Below are 19,279 nucleotides of genomic sequence, written 5' to 3'. Positions count from 1 at the left end.
GGGGGGGGGGGAAAAAAAAAAGAGAATTCAAGCGTTAAGACAACGGCCGCGTGTCAGGATGCCGTGAGTTTCGACGGGCGGACTTCTCTGTCCTTGACAGAACGAAAATATACACTCGTGGAAGGCGTGCGAACTACCCGAACTTGATGAAATCCATAAACGTGTCCGGCGTATCTGGCTCAGCAGGGTGAAAAAGATGATAAAAAGATAGACGGACGTGACCGAGCGTCATCAAATGTTAAATCGTTCCGCTACGTCAATCGGATTATTTGAAAAGATATTTCAATAGGTTGAAGCAAATTAAAAAAAAAAAAAAAAAAAATAGAAAAATTCTATTCTACTGTATTGATGATGTTTTCAAGAGTTAATTAAATGCTTGTAAAATCTTCGATTATGTGTATTTAAACCACTAAATTACCACTATAAGAGCTCGAGGTTAGAGATTTCAAAAATTCAACGAATAGCAACGACGAAGAATAATCTAAATTTTTTAAAGAATTTTTCACATTCTAAAAAATATCGGTGTCGATTTAATACCATATTTTAACATATGTAATAAATTTATATTATTTATACTTTTATGAAACAAAGGAATGTAAAAATAATTAACTTCAAGACTTTTAGCAATTCTTTTTATTTTCGTTTTCCATAGTAAAGTTTCTAAGATAACTATGGGTAAAGTACTGTTATAGCCACACCTACCTACTTAAAGGTTAAACCTACACCGTGGTGGTGGTGGTGTGATGGTGTTAACATAAATATTATAAACACCAAGTTATAAATCTATGCCAGTTAATTCTAATACCAACATGGCGAGTATTATATAGACACCGTCTGGTGTTAAATCCACACCGATCTTTTTTAAAGTGCAGAAATGGAGGGATAGAAAAGTTCAAGGAAAAGTTATGAAATATCCTACGGACGGAAAAAAAATGTTCGCGGCATTGAACTTGAATTTTACGAACACGTCAAAATTATACAATCGACGCTTTTTATAATCCACCAATAAAACACGCGCCTACCGGCGCGACGGGATCTTTAATTCCCCGCGTGTTTTGATCTCTCGTACGCCGATTTATTACATGATACGGTTATTTATAGTCAGTTATTTTGGATTTGGGTTGCGTTTAGTTGATGTTGGATACTCATTCGATGCACGTGCGCTCCGGCTTTGGAAATAAAAATGAACTACAGTTGAAAATTGCTTTCTACAAAATATGCACGCGCGCGATATAAAATATTTCATCAATAGAAGTATGAATCATGTAAATTTCACGAGCAGTGAAATCTTTTCTCAATAAAAATGTAACGTTATCAATAACCTTCTTTTAAGGATGTTTTGCAATCTTTTCACATAACACAAGAAATTGATCAAATTAGAAAAATAAGTTTATAATAATATGATATAGACATTCAAAATATTTTTTTAAATATTTTTAATGGTATAATTTTTTTAAATAACTCTCTAAAACGAACATCGAATTTTTTATGAAAGAGAAAGTTTAAATAATTTTATCGCAAACAAAACGTAAAAATTATGAAAAACTAGATTTATATCGAAAAATTAAGTGTAAATAGCGCATTATTATGTAATTTATTCATTAAGATTTGAGCGGGAGGACCAGTTAGGCAGACGTAAATATTCATAAATTATTACATTTTTTTTTAGCGATAAATTATTAATGTCGATTAATCGACGTCACGGAAAATAAATCAGCGTTTCTTTTGACACTTCCAGTTACTTTCTTTTTGGTACTGCTTTACATTTTGTTCATTATTTATTATTTAAAAGATGACAATGGCTATAAAAACTGTGTGTTAAAAGATATAAAAAGTCAAGTGAGTTCTTTCTTTTCTTTAGGCTGGAGAACTTTCTTAAAAATGTATCAGGTGTATAATTTTTGCAAAAGGTAACTGCAATTGGAAATTTATAATTTCTGTATAAAAATAAATATTACGTACACATGAAACAGTTCCAAGATCAATATTTGAATTAACGATACAATTTTACAATTTAAATAAAAACTTTCTCATTTTCTTCCTTCTATATTCTTTTTATCTTAAATATTGTTTAAAAACATGTCTACTTCTTATTGAAATAATTTTTTATCCCAGGTTCTATAAATCGAAGTTAAACTTTTTGTATTATTTCCAAATGCAATATTAGAAAATTATTAATCTTTTCAAACTATTCTCACATAAATTTCTATTAAAAAAAAGAAATGTTTAAAATACTTCTTTAATCACAAATCTCGATAAATTTCTCATCGAAATTTTATAGCTTAACTAACGGAATTAATTCTCGAATTGTAAAAATTATGAATCAACAGAAATGGAAATTAATTTTTTAAATCATTTAATGCTCTTTCCTATAATCTTCGCAGCAATTAACAGAAAGTGACAGATAAGATTTTCAGTTCTTTGCGGTAGCTTGTAGCAATACGTCACACGAATACACTCTCGCCTTGTACAGATTATAAAGCGATCATCGCTCAGCCTCCTCCTCAGCGTGATACGGAGTGTCTCTTTTTGTGAAGAAGTCTGACAAGGAAAAATAACACGGGGGACTTGAGTGAACCCGCGATGTTCTGGCGCACTTGAAAAATTAATCCGTCACAGGAAAAACGTTTCTTCGATATCAAAGGAGAAGAGTAATCAACAAAGGAAGTTATCAACAAAGGAAAAGAGAAAGTGTGTAGGAAAAGAATTGACTGCTCTTTTGAGGTGAAAAATAATTATTCAAGCTCTCCGCGATTCGTGTTTAATTGACAAAATAAAGCTCCGACGGAAGTGTCAGATTAAAGATTTTACAAGTGGAAATTTGTAAATCGAAAATCTAAAAGTTCAAAAACTGACGGGAAAAGTGTGGAATTTTATTTGCTCGAGATATATATATATATAAACCAAGGCCGATCAATCAACATCTGATATATGAAAGTTGCATAAAATTGAAAGCGTAATAAAAATCAAATTATCAAAAGACGGGTTTGATCTTAAAAATGTGATTACGAGGAAAAAGTAATTTTTTGAAGATTGAGATAATGAAAATTCTATCTAAATATGAGATATAAAAGCCGTATTAGTTTTAAAATTTAAGAGTATAGAAAGAGTCAAAGTATTTCAGAACATGTGTGACCTTAAACGCATAATTAGAAGAAAAATCAAGTGTTTGGAATTATAAAATCAAAAGAAAAGATTTCGATAGATAGATATTAAAAATCTCTGATTCTAAAGTTTTAGATTCTGATTTTAAAGTTTCGGGCTAAAGGCAAATCCGAGTTCGATAAAGCCTTTGAAGATCGAAATAAGGCCTGTCCGAATGCGAAATCAAAACTACATAGTTTCAAAAGTTGAAAGCGTGGGAAAAATCAAAGTATTTGAGAAGACTATGTGTTTGATCCTGAACTAGAATACAAGAAAGATCAAGTTGTAGTTAAAACTTAAAGGAAAGTTCTTGAAAATCTCTGATTTTAAAGTTCTAGAAGCTCTAGCTTTGACAAATTTGAAATTCTAAGAATGTAAACTTGAGGATCGAGATAGCCAAAGCTAATGTCCAAATTTGAGGTACAAAAATCACTTGTAGTTTTCAGATATTTAGAATTATAAGGTTAGAAAAAATTTCAAAAGGTAGATCTGGAAAATCTCTGATTTTAAAAGTTCAAAAACTCTAGATTTGACAAATGTAAAATTCTAAGAATGCAAACGTCTGAAAATCGAGATATGAAAAAATCTCCTGCAAAGATTATCATAATACAGCACATCACAATATAGAAAATCAGAAAATCATCATAAAATCTAATATTTAAATTTTCAACTTAATTTAATTTTTTCAGAATTTCTCATGGTAGACTAATCCTTTTTTTTTTGTCAAGAATATCAGATTTCACAAATTTTCGAAATACTTTTAAATGCAAAAAAGAAAAGATTAAATATAGAAAATTAATCTTCATTGGAGAGCGGATTGTATCACACGAGAGATATTCTTTTGACATCAAAGCTCGCCTGGATAGGGAATACCAACAAATTGCCCTCGAGGGTGAAAAATAATTATTCGCGCTCTCGGGACGATCAAACTAGAGTGGGGGATGAAATTTCGTCGCGAGATTTCATTTATGGGAAATTTTATTTGGATTCGTTGAGCGACACAATATTTGTTACAATTTACGTGAAGCCAAAGAGACAGCGATTGCGTGATTTCAAGAGATTTGCGAGTATAGATGGATTCCAAGGAAAAATAAGAAATGACAAATAAATAAATGAGAATGGTTTATAGGTAAGGGAGACTGGAGCCAGTTATCATACGGGGTTGATTGTCAAAAAGCTAAAGTAACTTATTGTTAGCTATCTTCTTAGTTTCTTTTTGCTATAGATTGCTAGATATAACATTAAATTGTTGTGTAAAACGATTTGCGCAAGAAACGTTGTACATTACTTATAAAAGATTTTTAATCCTCAAAACAGTCACACTTCAGTAAAGTACCATAATGGCCACATGAGATTCAAATAACTCAAACAACTTTGAATGTTGTGTCCAAATTATTGATTGTTTTAAATAAAAAAATTACTGAACATTCTTCAAGTGTAAAATATGTAAATGTGAATTAATTCATAGTTACGTTAAAGTAACTATATTTTCTTCTCTATAGAAGTTCTAAGTAAAGTAGATAAGAAAATTGTAATATGATATAATAATAAAATAATATAGGGAAGAGAGAGAGAGAGAGACAGAGACAAACAGTATACAATAGAAAACAGTATACAATATAATAGTATACCACAGTAGATTGTCAGAAAATGATGAGGGCGGAACGGAAGGCTTCCATACTGAAATTTTATGCTTCATCAGTCATTAACATGAATTTATAGTAAGATGAAGAATTCACGACGACAGCATATAATCATTAATATTAATTAATAAAAGCAGTTGCAAAAAGCCTATCGTATTACAAGAAAAATATTTCAACAATATAATAACGTATTACATTCATGTATTGTAATATTCGTAAAAAATAATAGAAAATAGACTGTAATAATTTTAAATAAATATTTCCTACTTAAAGTGTAATAATAATTTTTAGATGATTAATCTGAGATTAATATAATATTTTTGATTATTATGAAATATTCATTAGTTTAAAAATATTATTTTTAAAGTTTAAACTTTAAACGTTTAAAATTAAACGTCTTCTATCGTAAAAATTTGCTTTTGCGCAAAATAAATACGCCGTTCCGCCGTTAATTCCGCCACCGTTTTACGCTTCAAGTATCGTTTATTTTGCGACACCTCCCGGTACTTTCGTTTCGCCGAGAGGAAAGTCTGTTCGCGGTTTCGGAGTGCAATAGTAAAGATGCACCGCGAACAGGAAACTTAAAAGACGGTTTTTTCGCTGGATTTTGCTGGCTCGCGGAACTTATCGTCGCAAAAAAGCTCGATTACAGAAACTTAATCCGCGGAACGCGAAGACATGCGCGTCGGTTGAATTGTCCAGAAATTTTCCACAGGCTTCACCGAGAAATCTCTTTTCCGGATCGTAAAGCACTCACTCTTAAATTATACTTCCTTTCTTTTAACTTAGGAACCATGCCAAGAAATTAAGATGGTGACTGAACGACGACTTTACGAGGTTAAGAGCTTCATGGCGGATAATGGAAAAATATAACGTAGCGTAGACGTATGTATATGTGACGAAAAATGTGCAAATCAATGTTAAGAAAGCAAAATTATTAAAAGAAAATTTTCAATATTTTTTAGTATTCTATATATACAAAGTATTTTTAAATATTGTTCCATATTTTAGAATTAATTATTGAGAAAAATTAAAAAATATATCTATAAACGAGGGTCGTTAGGAGTTGGCGCTAATAATCAAAGCGCAATTATAGAAATATATAAATTTCTTTTAATATAAATGTAAAATTACTATATTCTCTCCATCTGTGGACGTTTCGGTTCCAATTCAAATCTTTTTCAATAATATTAGCATACCACACATCAAAATTTCACTTCTTTAATACAATCTCTTGTCATAAAAATTAATCAACTATACCAGAAGCGAGACAAATGATATGATTGATTTTTAAAATTATTTCATGAAGAATAGTTTGTATAAACATATAATTTTAAAGGCCTTATTTCAAAGATATAACACGGAAAGAAAGATTTTGTTGAAATATGTAAAAATTAGGTCAAATACAAAAAATAATTATGTTGCATTATCAGTATAAATAATTATACTGGATTTTTAAGCTGGTCACTAGAATGTGAAAACTTTTTGCATCATTATTATTATGCTTCTACAATTATTTTGATAGTCCAACGTAATTATTTTCATATCTGTATTTGTCTGATTTTTATACTTCAGCAAAACCCATTTTTCCATTCTTTTCACGAAAGTGTTAAAAATTTCATAAAATAATGATTTTTTTTTACTCTTCAATGAAAAAAGGTTTGAAAGAAATAAATTTTTGAAGAGAGTATATAGTACTAAAGTAATACAAATCAGAAAAAATTTGACTTCGTCCTTGGTGTATTTCAAAGCAGTTATGTACTATATCTGAATGCAGTTTTTATGCTATTGACTTTTTATAAAGCTATAGATGAAAAATGGATAGATAACACATATATTCTGCCTATTCACTGATCCGAGTTCAAAAAAGAAATCTTTTTTCGTTTAAAAGCTATTAAACTAGAAATAGTTACCTGGGATATTTTTACAGGCCAGCGACGAGAAAATATAAATTCCTGTAAAATATTGTTTTGTATGGACATGGTTTAACATATTTTCTTTTTTTAAATAATTGTTCTTTATCTTTAATGCCATCGAAAATTCGCAAAAAAAGGTATTATATTAAAATCTTAATTTTTTTTAGAAATACTATTATAATAAGTTACTTAACATGTTCATTTCATTTCATATTTATTTGATTTCTACTTATTCTTTACAGAAAATTGTAACTAAAGTCATATTTATTTATAACGTTCTTGAATACTAATAAATTGGAAAAGAATCAAGAACATACAACACATATACTATTAATAATAGTGATTTTTATTAAGTATAAAAACACTCCAAATCGTTTAAATAAAAATAATCATATGACTATTCTTGATATAAGAAAAAAAAAAAATAATTTCATAAAGTTTGTAACAGCTTGATATTCTCTGAAACATTTGAGAGAGAGAGAGAGAGAGAGAGAGAGAGAGATCACATGTTTTATACAAATTTTTCTATAATAATCTCAAAAATCAACTTCTAATATTAGAAAGTATTTAATAAACACGCTGTATGTAAACTTCTATATAAAGAACTTCTGCAATTTTTAACTGTAAATATCTTCATTCCTCGTTTTAACGTTTATGAATAACAGCTTTCTTGGAAACTTCAAAATTATTTGTTTTCGAATCGAATAATTTCCGGAAATTTTGTCTTTAGAAATATAAATCATAAAATTTGAGGTTGGCAAATTTCGGAGCAAGATACGCATTTGTGTAGCTCCGAGAAACTCATAATTATCAGAATCTTTAAAACTTTGAAGGTTCTCCGATCTCATTGCGAGATACTGAAAATCTATATTCTATGGTATACGTAACGTCAACTGCAGATTTTTAATACTTGCCGTGAATAACGGAATGCAGCTCTTGATATTTTGAATGTTTGGAAATTATAATGATAACTTGCGATTTGAAATCTTGTATTAATCGCAGTACAAAAAGGAAGCTAAGATCTTATTTGAAAAATGAATGTTGCGACCCAGTGTTATCGAATCGTCCACAAAATCAGATAGAATTCAAAGCGATACAAATATTACAAAAAAAAGTACACCGAATTAGGCGTTGGCGGTCCGAAATGACACTTAAATTGAGTGTTAACTTCCAAATAAATCTCCATCTTGAGAATTAACACTTAATTTGAGTGTTATTTCGGACCGCCAATGCTTAGTTCGATGTATTTTTTCGTAAGGGACAATCTTGGCGGAATTAATGCGGTGCGATTTGCAGATCGTACGTAAAGCGTATCGGTAAACTCAACGGAATCACTGGCAGACGAGGGATCGGCAAAAGTGACATGGCGGATCCATTCGTTAAGCCACCGCGATAAAGGTACTTCGACCCGTTTTTATCTCGCAACGGCGATACGAAGAGGGAGCCTAATCCTTGCATAACACACGAAGCCAGGCTTGAAGGTCATTGACGAAAAAAGAAGGTGCACAAAACCCTCCATCAGGCATTAGGATCACGTCGTGAACCCTTAACGGCGCGTCTCCAGGAAAGAAGGGATGCTGTGGCGTTAAACGACCGAGCTGAAATTTTGGATCGTTCGCCATTCTTTATTTTCGCACATAAATCGCGCACAATTCTTTTCCAACCTATTTTTTTTTTTTTTTTTTTTTTTTTTCGAGAACTTTAGTGATTCCTCTTCCCTCGTCATCTGTCAGAAGATTGAGTGAGGTCTTTCGTCGTTAAGTTAACGAAACGAGATGTATGTTCGAAGTTACAAACTCTCGTATTTCAAGATGCGAGAAAACACAAGCCACGCTGTATTGCGAGGCGTATCCTAAACAATATCGTAGCGTGGAAAAATCAGAAATGATAAACGATGCGGCAATAGCTACAGCACGATCGTTTAGTGCCAGATGACGAAAATAGGAAACTAGTAGATGAAACGTGATGAACGATGCGAAATCGCTGCGTCTCGCTCATCCCTTTAACTTGACTTGATTTAGCGGTAGGTATTTCTTTCCTTCGTCGTCGTCGATGTCGTCGTCGTGAAACGATGTGGCGAAACTCCAGTTAATTCTCGTCTTTCCATTCCGACTCGTCGGGGCTTCCCTGACGATCTACCTTCGTCTCGTCACGTCTTCGTCCACTTTGTAATAACATTGGCCCTTGCAGCCGCATAATTGCCGTCTTCTTCCACCACTCCGTCAAAGTCTTCGCGTCATCGAGGTCGTTCGGGGATTCCGGAGACAACGTGACGGTGCAATTTATCATTTCTCACCACTGCTGTCGCTATGATCGATCTGTCATCCACGATGGAGGAAGTAGAGGAGGAGAAAGACGACACGAGCCCGTTTATATTTATATAATTGCGAGCAACTTGTTAACTGTCATCCGCGCGAGATGTAAAAAGTTTTAGCGGAGGAAAAGTCTTGGAAGTAGTCCTAATTGAAATATCGCGTAATCCCCTCATTAATTTCTAATAAACTGAAGATTGATGCGTGTTACAGCTTAACTTCGCTCTCGGAGCTCTTCTTTGGATGAAGAACGGTAGTTAAAATGAAAGAACATGAGAGAACAGGACATTTTTTAAAGATTAAATTTTGATATTTTCCTCGACAAATCTGAAATAATAAATTTTACAAGAGCTTGCAATTTTCGATTAAATCAAATAATTTTCTATTAAATCTCGAAAAGTGTGAAATAAAGAATATAAAATGAGAATAAATATTCAATAATTGAAAAGTTTGTAAATCATACGGATAAAACGATTTTGCTAAAGTATCTCTAAAATTTAGCTAAGTACATATTTAAAAATAATTTTGTTAAATCATCAAAATAATAAATTATGTAAAATGTTAATGACAATGCCGCGGAAAGTTTTAACATTCTAGCAACTAGTTTAAGCATTCTACATAATTATTTTAATCCAAACAAAATTAATTTTGTATATAATTAAATTTTCAGATACTTTAGCAAAATTTTTTCGTGTGCAAACAAGTCTAATAAAGTTAATTTTTTTCTTCAAATAAAAATATTTCTTATCTTCAAATTAATGTATAAATATGATAATTTCTTTCCGAACACGTAAAAGACATATAAATAAAATTTTACGCCTTGATTAATATTTTAAGAATTTATGAAAAAATAAAGTCAAAAATTTCCAGATTTGTTTTTGCGAAAATGTTATATTTACTATTTATTTTTCCTATAATTTTACATTAATTTTTTTTATAACATTAATAATGATAACAATAAAGGAAGTATTGTTCGAACTGTTTAAAGCAATAAATTTTTCACGTTTTACTTACAAATTGCTCTTAATAAATCAATTTTTGCAAATATTAAACTTATATTTTTCATTTTCTGTTTGAATTTTGCTGAAACAAAATTGTTCATGATGTAATTAAAGCCAATTAAAGACAATTCGGTCGTCTAGCCTAGATTTTTTAAAAGTAATTGCAGTTATTCGGGTCCTTATGAACAACTCTTCAATTTTTAAAATTTACAATATTAAATAAAAAGTTTCAACTTAATTTTGTATGCTCCAAATTATTCATTGTTTCATTAGATTTTTAATTTAAAATACAGCTTTGTATTAAATTTAATTACCGCTAAGTGCCGATTATCAGGCATTTATTTCCAGTCTTGTAAAAAAAGCAATACGTTTACTGGTATTTGGCAATACATACAATATCGACTAAAAGTCAAACAATCAACCAAAATAAGCTATCAACCTATATCATTCAAACTTTTGATGACATTAGCTCGTGAATTACATTCTGGAATCAACTGCAAAAAACAAAACAATAAATCAGTTTCATAAAGCAAAATGACCATATTTTTCTAGAATTTTAGTTCATTATTTTCTAAACGAATAAATAGATCCAATGAACTTTTGCACGAACATTGTTTGATCAGAATCAAATAAATGTATAAAATTCAATTTAATTCAAAGTGTTACTTTCTCATCAAATTTGCAAATAAGTATAATAACGCAATTTCTTATAAGAATCAAGATAAAAAGATAAACAAAAAAAATTAAACAACTTTTAAACCAATCGAAAAATTATTTGCTCAATTTACGCTATCATATTATTCAAACGTAATAATAAAAGAATCCATGGAAATTTTATATTTTCGGTAGTGTTTTTAGATGTGACATAAGGTAAAATAAATTGCATTATCGAAAATAATATTAATTAAATTGGTCAAGTTTGGACCAGTTTCAACAAAATAACCCGATTGCCTCCGCGCATACGAATTTTAGTGCGAAACGCGTAACTGTATATACTGATATACTCGACTTTGCGACGCCACGAAATTTCTCGATGTTCGTTGAATTTGCAATTCGATGCGCGATTCACGAACGAACCGCAGGATCGTTCGACGATCTTTAAATTGCTGAATATACGAATATAGCTAACGTTTTCGCATGCATTGCGACCTGCATGTAGTTTCGTACTGTAAAATCTAGCTGCACCATTTGCTCACATATGAAAGAGAAGATTGGAAAAATCAAGCTGCAAAAACTTCCGAAATTCGTAAATTCCAAGCTACGAATCTTGCAAGTTCAATAAGAAAATGAAACATAAAGAATGCAATCACAGAGATCAGAAATGCAAGAATTCACATTCAATTGCATTCTTTATGTTTTATTTTCTTATTGAACTTCCAAGATTCGACATTCCAAAGATAAGAAAATAAAAGTAAATGTCCAAAAATATGAAAAATGCACGATATTAAATAAAACGTCTTAATTTCAAAATTTTATACGATGGATCTAAATCTCAATTATTCTTATTCTCCTGAGAATCGAAGATAAATTTAATGTTTTGAAATCCGAAAGTATTAAAAAATCAATGAATATAAAAAGAATAAAGGGAATGATTTACAGGTGTAAAATTGCGAAGAATTTGATGTTTAATGGATATTAAGGACTTTCCGGGTCCACGAATTCAAGAAATCAGTTCCACAACCTCGGAAATACGAACAGATGCTGAGAGTCAAGACTTGAAAGAGGTTCGGATTCTCCAAGTCAACCGACTTGTAATTTCCGGCGTTTCCACTGCAAAATGCGGTTAATACCGAATGCTTCCTGTAAAATCTAGTTGAAGGACAACGTCTTTCACCCGATTATCCCGCACGACTACGTGCAATTCTAGAATGGATCTCCGTGGCGTGGGAGGGAAGCGATTGCGCTCCCATCAAGTTTGCAATATCGATATTGTTAATCCGTCGCTCCGCTCTTGGCACAGAATCAAGTGGTGGATTGCTCAGTCAACAAGGAGATTCGGCAATCCCCAGGGAAATTTTTACGGGAGAAAAATATTCCCGTCGGGGGGCGGAATAAATACGAACGTGAAGGAAGGAAGCGAAAAGACACTTGCGAGCTTTCGACCGACAGCACTCTAGGGACGAACTTCTCTGTTTGTAAAAGGATAGGCTGGGTCAAGGCGGCCTCTCCTTCGCAATTGTGATTATTGAACGAGTTCTCCGATACCGAAGGGATATACGGCTCACGCCTGTCATTGTCGCCTTGAATATCCGGTACATCAACGAGGCATTTTTAGTCGATAATGTTTGCGAAGGTCACAAGGTAGTGGAAATATATCCCATTCTATGGGGAGTAAATCCTTTTTTTATACCACGCATATATAAAATAATCACGCATAAAGAGATTAATAATAGAAAGAAAGTCTAAAATATATTATTAAAGTTATTTAAATTATTAAATGTTAGAAATGTTAGAAATTAAAGAAAAATTGTGTGAATCGCTCGTGCTACACATTTTCCAACTTAGTTCTTAAGGATGTATTACATGTATTTTTTTAACAAAATAAAAAAATTATAGTTTTTTATGTTGTATTTGAAAGTAATACCAAACAGTTTGGTGACAAATTAGAATATTAAAAATTATTTCATAATAAGAAGTAAACATGTTTTAGAAAAATAATTGAGACAAAATAAGAAAATTTTCATTTAAACCGTATAATCGTCGTGTTGTGCTAAATATAAATAATGACTGTTTTATCATTTTTATACAAAAGGTATAAATTTCCAATTTTATCAGTCTTCTTGCAGAGATTGGACACGTAATACAACTTAATATAATACAATCTCTCAGAACTTCTAGAATTTTAGAAAACTTAAAAAGGAGCTCTTTAGCTAAGGATAAAGTAGCAAAAATAAAAATATTAACAAGTAATATTCTCTCGTTTCTTTATCTTCCTTTTGTGTAAGCATCTGAATCTGTCGCATGTAATCTCCTATTGTTTTTAATAGCGCTACTTGTTTTTAGTTACACTCTAATTCTCCGCATTGTATAATAAATCCATGATTATATTCAAAGTTATTTTCTGCAATGCGGATAAAAATACGGCATATACTTATAGAAAAATGCTCTCTTTTTCTGGGTGCAAACTATCTTCAAATTCCACGTGCGGAGCGTCCATAAGTTTTAAAATTGTTGTGGGCAAACGCGGGACGAATTTTAATAAAATTCAGCATCCTGACATGGAGAAATTTCTCAAACGACCATATGCCCTTCGATAGTGTCACAAAAACGCATGATTACTCAATACTGAGCCACTGTGTCACTCGACAGTAAATTGAAAGTGGTCTATCGACCAACAATCCGACCAGTCTCAATAGGGCATAGTTATATAATACTGAAAGCTCGACGACCAGCACTTCGAATCATTAACCCGACAATGTAACGTGAATCAATTTGACCTACTGTCCTAAATAAAGTGACTAATAGTAAACGCTTCAATCAGTTATAAGATAAGACCGCTTATTTTAATTTACACACGAGATGTAACACATTTCTATTAATTATTTAAACATCTACATTAAGAGAAAAGCATTTTACTTGTGATTATAATTACATGTTACTATAGTTATCTATGGTTATTATTATAATATTATAATCCCATACAACACAGATCTCCAAGAAACGTCCTAAGAATGTTGAGAGAAAAGATTTTGTTAATTTAACAAGCCGCCAGTACCTTTCACAAATGATTTGTAAATATACGAGTTTATTATCTCTAGCAAGAAAAAAGGGATAATAAAATGCGATATACATCTTGGATTGTAATGATTTGGTAAGAAACCGAAACGATTGAATTATTGTTACGAATAATTCTTCCACTTTCTTACCTTCTTTTCGTTCTATTACTGTTAAATTTATAACAATAAGTGACTATTAACTCATTAAATTATTGTATAATATCGTTCGAATTGTTCTTATCATCATTATTAATTCATTACAATAACAAATTATATTGATGTGATTGACGCTAGTTTGCTATTCCAACTAATTATTAGTAAAAGCAATTTATATAAAACCTAACCTATATTTTGATAAATTTTTATTTAACTAGCAATACTGATTATTTTTATTTGTATCGTAAATTATGTATTATTTGTTTCATTAACGAATAATGAGAAATTATTTAATTTAATTAAATTTATTCTGTATCTAAAGAATTACATTCGTAGTATGCCAAGTTATAAGTACACAAATGGAAAGGCACTACCGAAATTACTGTTGCTACGTCGTCCAGAAAATGAAACAAATTACGAAGATATAATAGTACATGAATATAGTATTGTCTAACAATACGAATTACATGACTTACTATATAAAATAAAATAATGAGAGATGAATAAATGCATACAAGCATAAATGCATCAATGTAAATACGTAATGGCGAGGCTCTAGCAAATGCACAGTGCATACAAAGACGATTACAAGTGCATTAATGAATTAATAATGATGATAAGGACAATTTGAACAATATTATACAATAATTTAATGAGTTAATAGTCACTTATTGTTATAAATTTAGCAGTAATAGAACGAAAAGAAGGTAAGGAAGTGGAAAAACTAATAATAACTCGATCGATCTTTTTTCTGGTTTTCCTACCAAACTATCACATTTATTATCCCTTTTTTTTTGCTATAACGAACTCAATTCTCTCAGTGTAGGATATCTGTCGGATAAAGTGTGTTGTATGAGAATGTTAATAATAACCATTTATATATTTTTTCTATTAACAAATATATATAGTTGGCAACCCCGAAGACGGCTACAATTACGGTTATTGTAATTATAAAAATAATTACAATTATTATAATTAATAATATTATAATTAATAATTATAAGACTTATAGTCATTTTTTGGGCAAATATTTTGCAGTAATAACTAATTACCATAATAGTAATATATTTAATTATAGTTACAGAAATGAAAAGATTTTCTCTTAGTATAGAAACACAAAGAAAAAGTAATATATTTTGTTGAAAGTAATATTTTTAATTTCTCGTAATTTTCTTTCAGAGAATCTTCTTTATAAGTTTAATAGTTCTGACCTTTTTGAGAGATTTTACGTATTTTGTTTAAACTTAATTTTATACTCAATGCGTAGAAAAACGCAATTTACATTCATCTGCATTATGTTTTAGGTTAAAAAAAAAAACAAGAAAACGAGAAAAAGTAATTATCACTATTTACAATGTATCACTATTTTTATGATTATCTTAATCTTTTTTTAAAGAATCCTTTTTTAAATTCAGAAAAATAGACGTAACAGTAGCAGCTACAAAAATGACAACTACACAAGTGTTATATGTAGAATTAATGTATATAGTCAAATAAATTACTTTATAATTCATTCAACTATTACATAATCTATTACATTAATTTTATAAAACATCAAACTTGTATTGTCACTTTTATAATTGACATTACCATGTTTCCTCTCAATATATTGATGCGTTTGGGATTATTCGCTTTTACGGAGCTTCGTTGACTACTTCGGGCGGATATCTCTTCGATCTTCGAGTTTTCGAACTCACTGTTCACGAACACGAAGATCCATCATTGAGATTCACGTGGCGGACCTTGTCGTACAAGAAAAGAGTTGTTATCCGTGACAGCGTGAACACCCCGAGGGCGTTGATTCTATCCTCGCCTGGTGGTGAAACGCTGACTCCGGGTGGTCGAACATGAAAGGATAATGATACGCGGGGGAGGGGGGGGGAGGGGGAGGGGGAGACGGGTTGGAACCGATCTACATTCTGCAAGGATTGTTCGAAGCAGCGGCAAATGCTGGTGTCGTGTATACATTTGCAGACGTGAGGTTCCTCATTTCACGTCGCGTGCGCGTTCAAGCACGAAGCTCTTCAAGACCGAAAGGAACCGAGGCAACTGCTGGCGGCAACTGCGATTCCGTAAGAAATGTTCCGGAAATTTTGTTTGCTCATCAGATACATGATACGCTTGCAAAGCAGTTTTTTTTTCTAAGAATCAACATTATTTTTTCGTGAAAAGTCTATTAGCGAGAAATGGCTGATTGTACAGGTATAGCAGAGACGTATAATAAGGGAGAGCTTAAATGAAATCTTCAGATTTTTAGAAAGCCTTGACTTCTTAGAATTCTATTTCTTTTTTTTCTAGTAATTCAACATACGTCTTTAGATTCCGCGGAGAACTGTATTTTATGATTTGCAATTCTTCGAAAATTGTAGCTTTTACGCTTTATAAAGGAAGAATATCTTTCAATCCAGCCTCAGCACTTTAGTCAGCATGATGTTAATCACACAATATTACAGAGAAAGAAGCTGCAGTAAAAATAAATGGACGCGACGCATTGAATTCTTGAGAGAACGGAAATTCCTTGAAGCACAAAATCCCACTGCAGGCTTGCCCTTTTCGGGGCAAACCAACCCCTGTAATATTAACGTGGCTACATCACTCTGCACTTTTCACGCGGTTTCGACGGCTCTGATCGATGGCGAATGAATTAACGTTTCGCCGCGGAGCATCCCAACCGATGATAAATATTCAGTGAACCATCTCAATCTTCCCTTGGCCTACTCGCGATTGTGTACTTTTATCATTTATCAGCCACTAGTAATTTATTCAGAGAATCCCGCAAAGATAGACTGCGATAAGCAGAATGTGCAAACTGTGAGTGGTATTTATAGGTACTTCAATGCCGACCAACTTGCTAAAATGTTGCTAGCTGTGTATACACGGTGCCCTGCAAGAATCATCATCCCTCACGTCCACCGGTTTATTTACCGTCGCATTATGACAGTACAACTGTTGCGCGAATGTTGACTAATTATTATTCAATGACGACGTAAAATATGCAGAATGTGTAAATTGCGATAAATGAAAATGCGATATATGACTATAATTTGTATTTTGCTGCAGTACATATTTTATTACCTTCGTACACACTTTAGTCATTTGTCTCGACTTTTAAATTACACGAAATGTTATGTTTTATAATTTGTAGTTTCTCGAGAATTTAAGTTTTTTAATTTTATAATAGTAAAATTTATCCTTTATATAATAAATATTAATTTTATGAGCAATAATTCACTTCGAACAATTAACGCAATTCGTTATTTAATTTTAGATTCCACGAAGTGTTATATTCTGTAACTTGTAGCTTATCGAAAATTTTAGTTTAAATTGTATAAAAGAGAAATTTATCTCTCATTCGGTTAATGTATTAATTTTATCAGTAATAATTCATTACTCATTTTAAACAATTAATAATTCATTAATTTTAGATTCCGCAAAACGTATATGTTTTGCAATTTGTAGGTTGAAAATTCTGGTGAATTTTCTATAAGAAATGTAGGACTTCTCTTATTTAATTAGATTTATAAAATAAATATTTATTTTTCAATCCATCAAAATATTGACTTTAAATTTATAAATTATATTTTAAAAAACATTAGTGTAGGTTAAACTTCATGCGGTGTCCATATAATTTTCACTATGTTGATATTAATATTAACACCGATATTCCATGTAGTGTTGATATAAACACCATTATATAAAATTCATGTTAAATCCACACAATATCGATCAACAAGATAGAAATTATCTGAACATGGTGTTAAATCCACAACGATATTTTTTGGAATGCATGAATAACATAATAATGTACTACATTCATGTGTCATTTACCAATTTTAAATTCTACAAAGTGCTGTATTCTGCAATTTGTAGGTTAGCGAGAAATTCGTTTTCCGAATTTTGTAAGAGGAAAATGTATTCTTAATCCGATTTACCAATTTTAAATTCTACGAAGTGCATGTTCTGCAATTTGTGTCTCATCGGAACTTTCTGAATCTTAAAAGAGGAAGATTTATCCTTTATTCCGTCGAAATATTAACTCTACGAGTAACACAATAATTCATTTCAAACAATCAACGATCCATCATTCATCAATTTTAGTTTCCACAACGTGTTATGCTCCGCGGTTTGTAGTTCGAGAATTTTACAAGAGAAAAATTTATCCTTCAATCAGTCGAAATATTAACTTCACGGCAACAATTCATTTCTAACAGTCGATCGACAATCGAATATTTGGACCTTTCGAGATATAATAAAAACTTTACATAAATATATAAAACTGGTAGAATCGTCGAGAATTCAACACGTACTTTTCAAAAACTGCTTCGTTAATTGGATTATTGAATTCAACCACGCGGATTCTCACTCTTTCTGTCTACTGCCGTTAAGTTTATTACAAACTTCATTCAAACGATGGCCATGTTTGCGATGTTTTGTAAACAGGAACCAGGGGACTTCCCAAGATTGTGATTTATGCTCCCGGGTGTTTAACTTCTGAATCGTCGATGAGTTTACTCTCCGTACAATCGAGCTAAGGCGTATTTATGAGAGTCCCGGCGAAAGTTTGATTAGTCCATTAGCGGGTCAAGTGCGAGTTAATTGATACGTTTGATGTATAAAATACGAAAATCTTGCGTTAATTATATCCCGAAGGTTCACGATACACGTGACACATAATATTACAATATATACAACAGAAACGCGATGAAATCGATCGGAATACGCTTCCATCGGAAAATGATGTCGACCGACGATTAATCGTTCTCGCTTTCCTACGTTGCCATCCCGAAACTCCAATCGCGCGTCCTAAGTTCACGGAAACTTGGCCCCAAAGACTTAAGCGAGAGATAAGAGGTTTATCCCTAGTCTTGTAATTGCGCCGTATTATATAAGTTCGAAAATCGGATCAACGAGAGAGTCGGAGAGCTAAGAAGACTCGAAGGAAAATCGACTAATATTTATGCCACGCGGGATCCGCGATCATCTCTCGGGAGCTTAACTCTTATCCGTGCGGTTTACGTTGCTTAGCTTCTCCCTCTCGCGCGAAACTGTCGTGCGAAGTATTGTATCTTCGTAGGAGAATAACTTAACAGGTTCATGGATTGTGTTAGGCTTACCTTGCTGTAAACACCGGCGCTGGACAGTTCGTTTTCGACGACCATCATGATGATGCCGAACATGCCCATGACGAGGGCATAGTCGCTGATGCGCTTGCGCTTCTCGAAGAGGGCCTTCCGCCTGCCGAGCCGGTAGCCGACGTTCGGCTTGTGCTTGGACCCGGGCCCGATGCTGCCACCGCCGGACTGGCCCTTCAGGGAGCCGCCGCCGCCGGCCAGCATGCGCTCATCCATGTAACGGGGATACTCGGAGTGGACGCCCACGAGGGCGATGCCG

The 19,279-nt window shown here is 32.2% G+C and overlaps 1 protein-coding gene across 1 annotated transcript in view; it reads right to left on the bottom strand.

The window, feature by feature from the left end:
- Positions 1-19,279, bottom strand: part of LOC108753759 (small conductance calcium-activated potassium channel protein) — a 200,423-nt gene that overhangs the window by 33,217 nt on the left and 147,927 nt on the right. Inside the window, exon 6 of the mRNA XM_018495640.1 lies at positions 19,003-19,279. This exon is cut by the window's right edge and continues 15 nt beyond it. Within this exon, the coding sequence (XP_018351142.1) occupies positions 19,003-19,279 (277 nt within the window). The remainder of the gene's footprint in view (positions 1-19,002) is intronic.

The sequence above is a fragment of the Trachymyrmex septentrionalis genome, unplaced genomic scaffold, assembly GCF_001594115.1.
Source record: "Trachymyrmex septentrionalis isolate Tsep2-gDNA-1 unplaced genomic scaffold, Tsep1.0 scaffold114, whole genome shotgun sequence".
In the NCBI taxonomy this organism is placed as follows: Eukaryota; Metazoa; Arthropoda; class Insecta; order Hymenoptera; family Formicidae; genus Trachymyrmex; species Trachymyrmex septentrionalis.
This window is presented reverse-complemented; position numbering and strand designations above follow the sequence as displayed.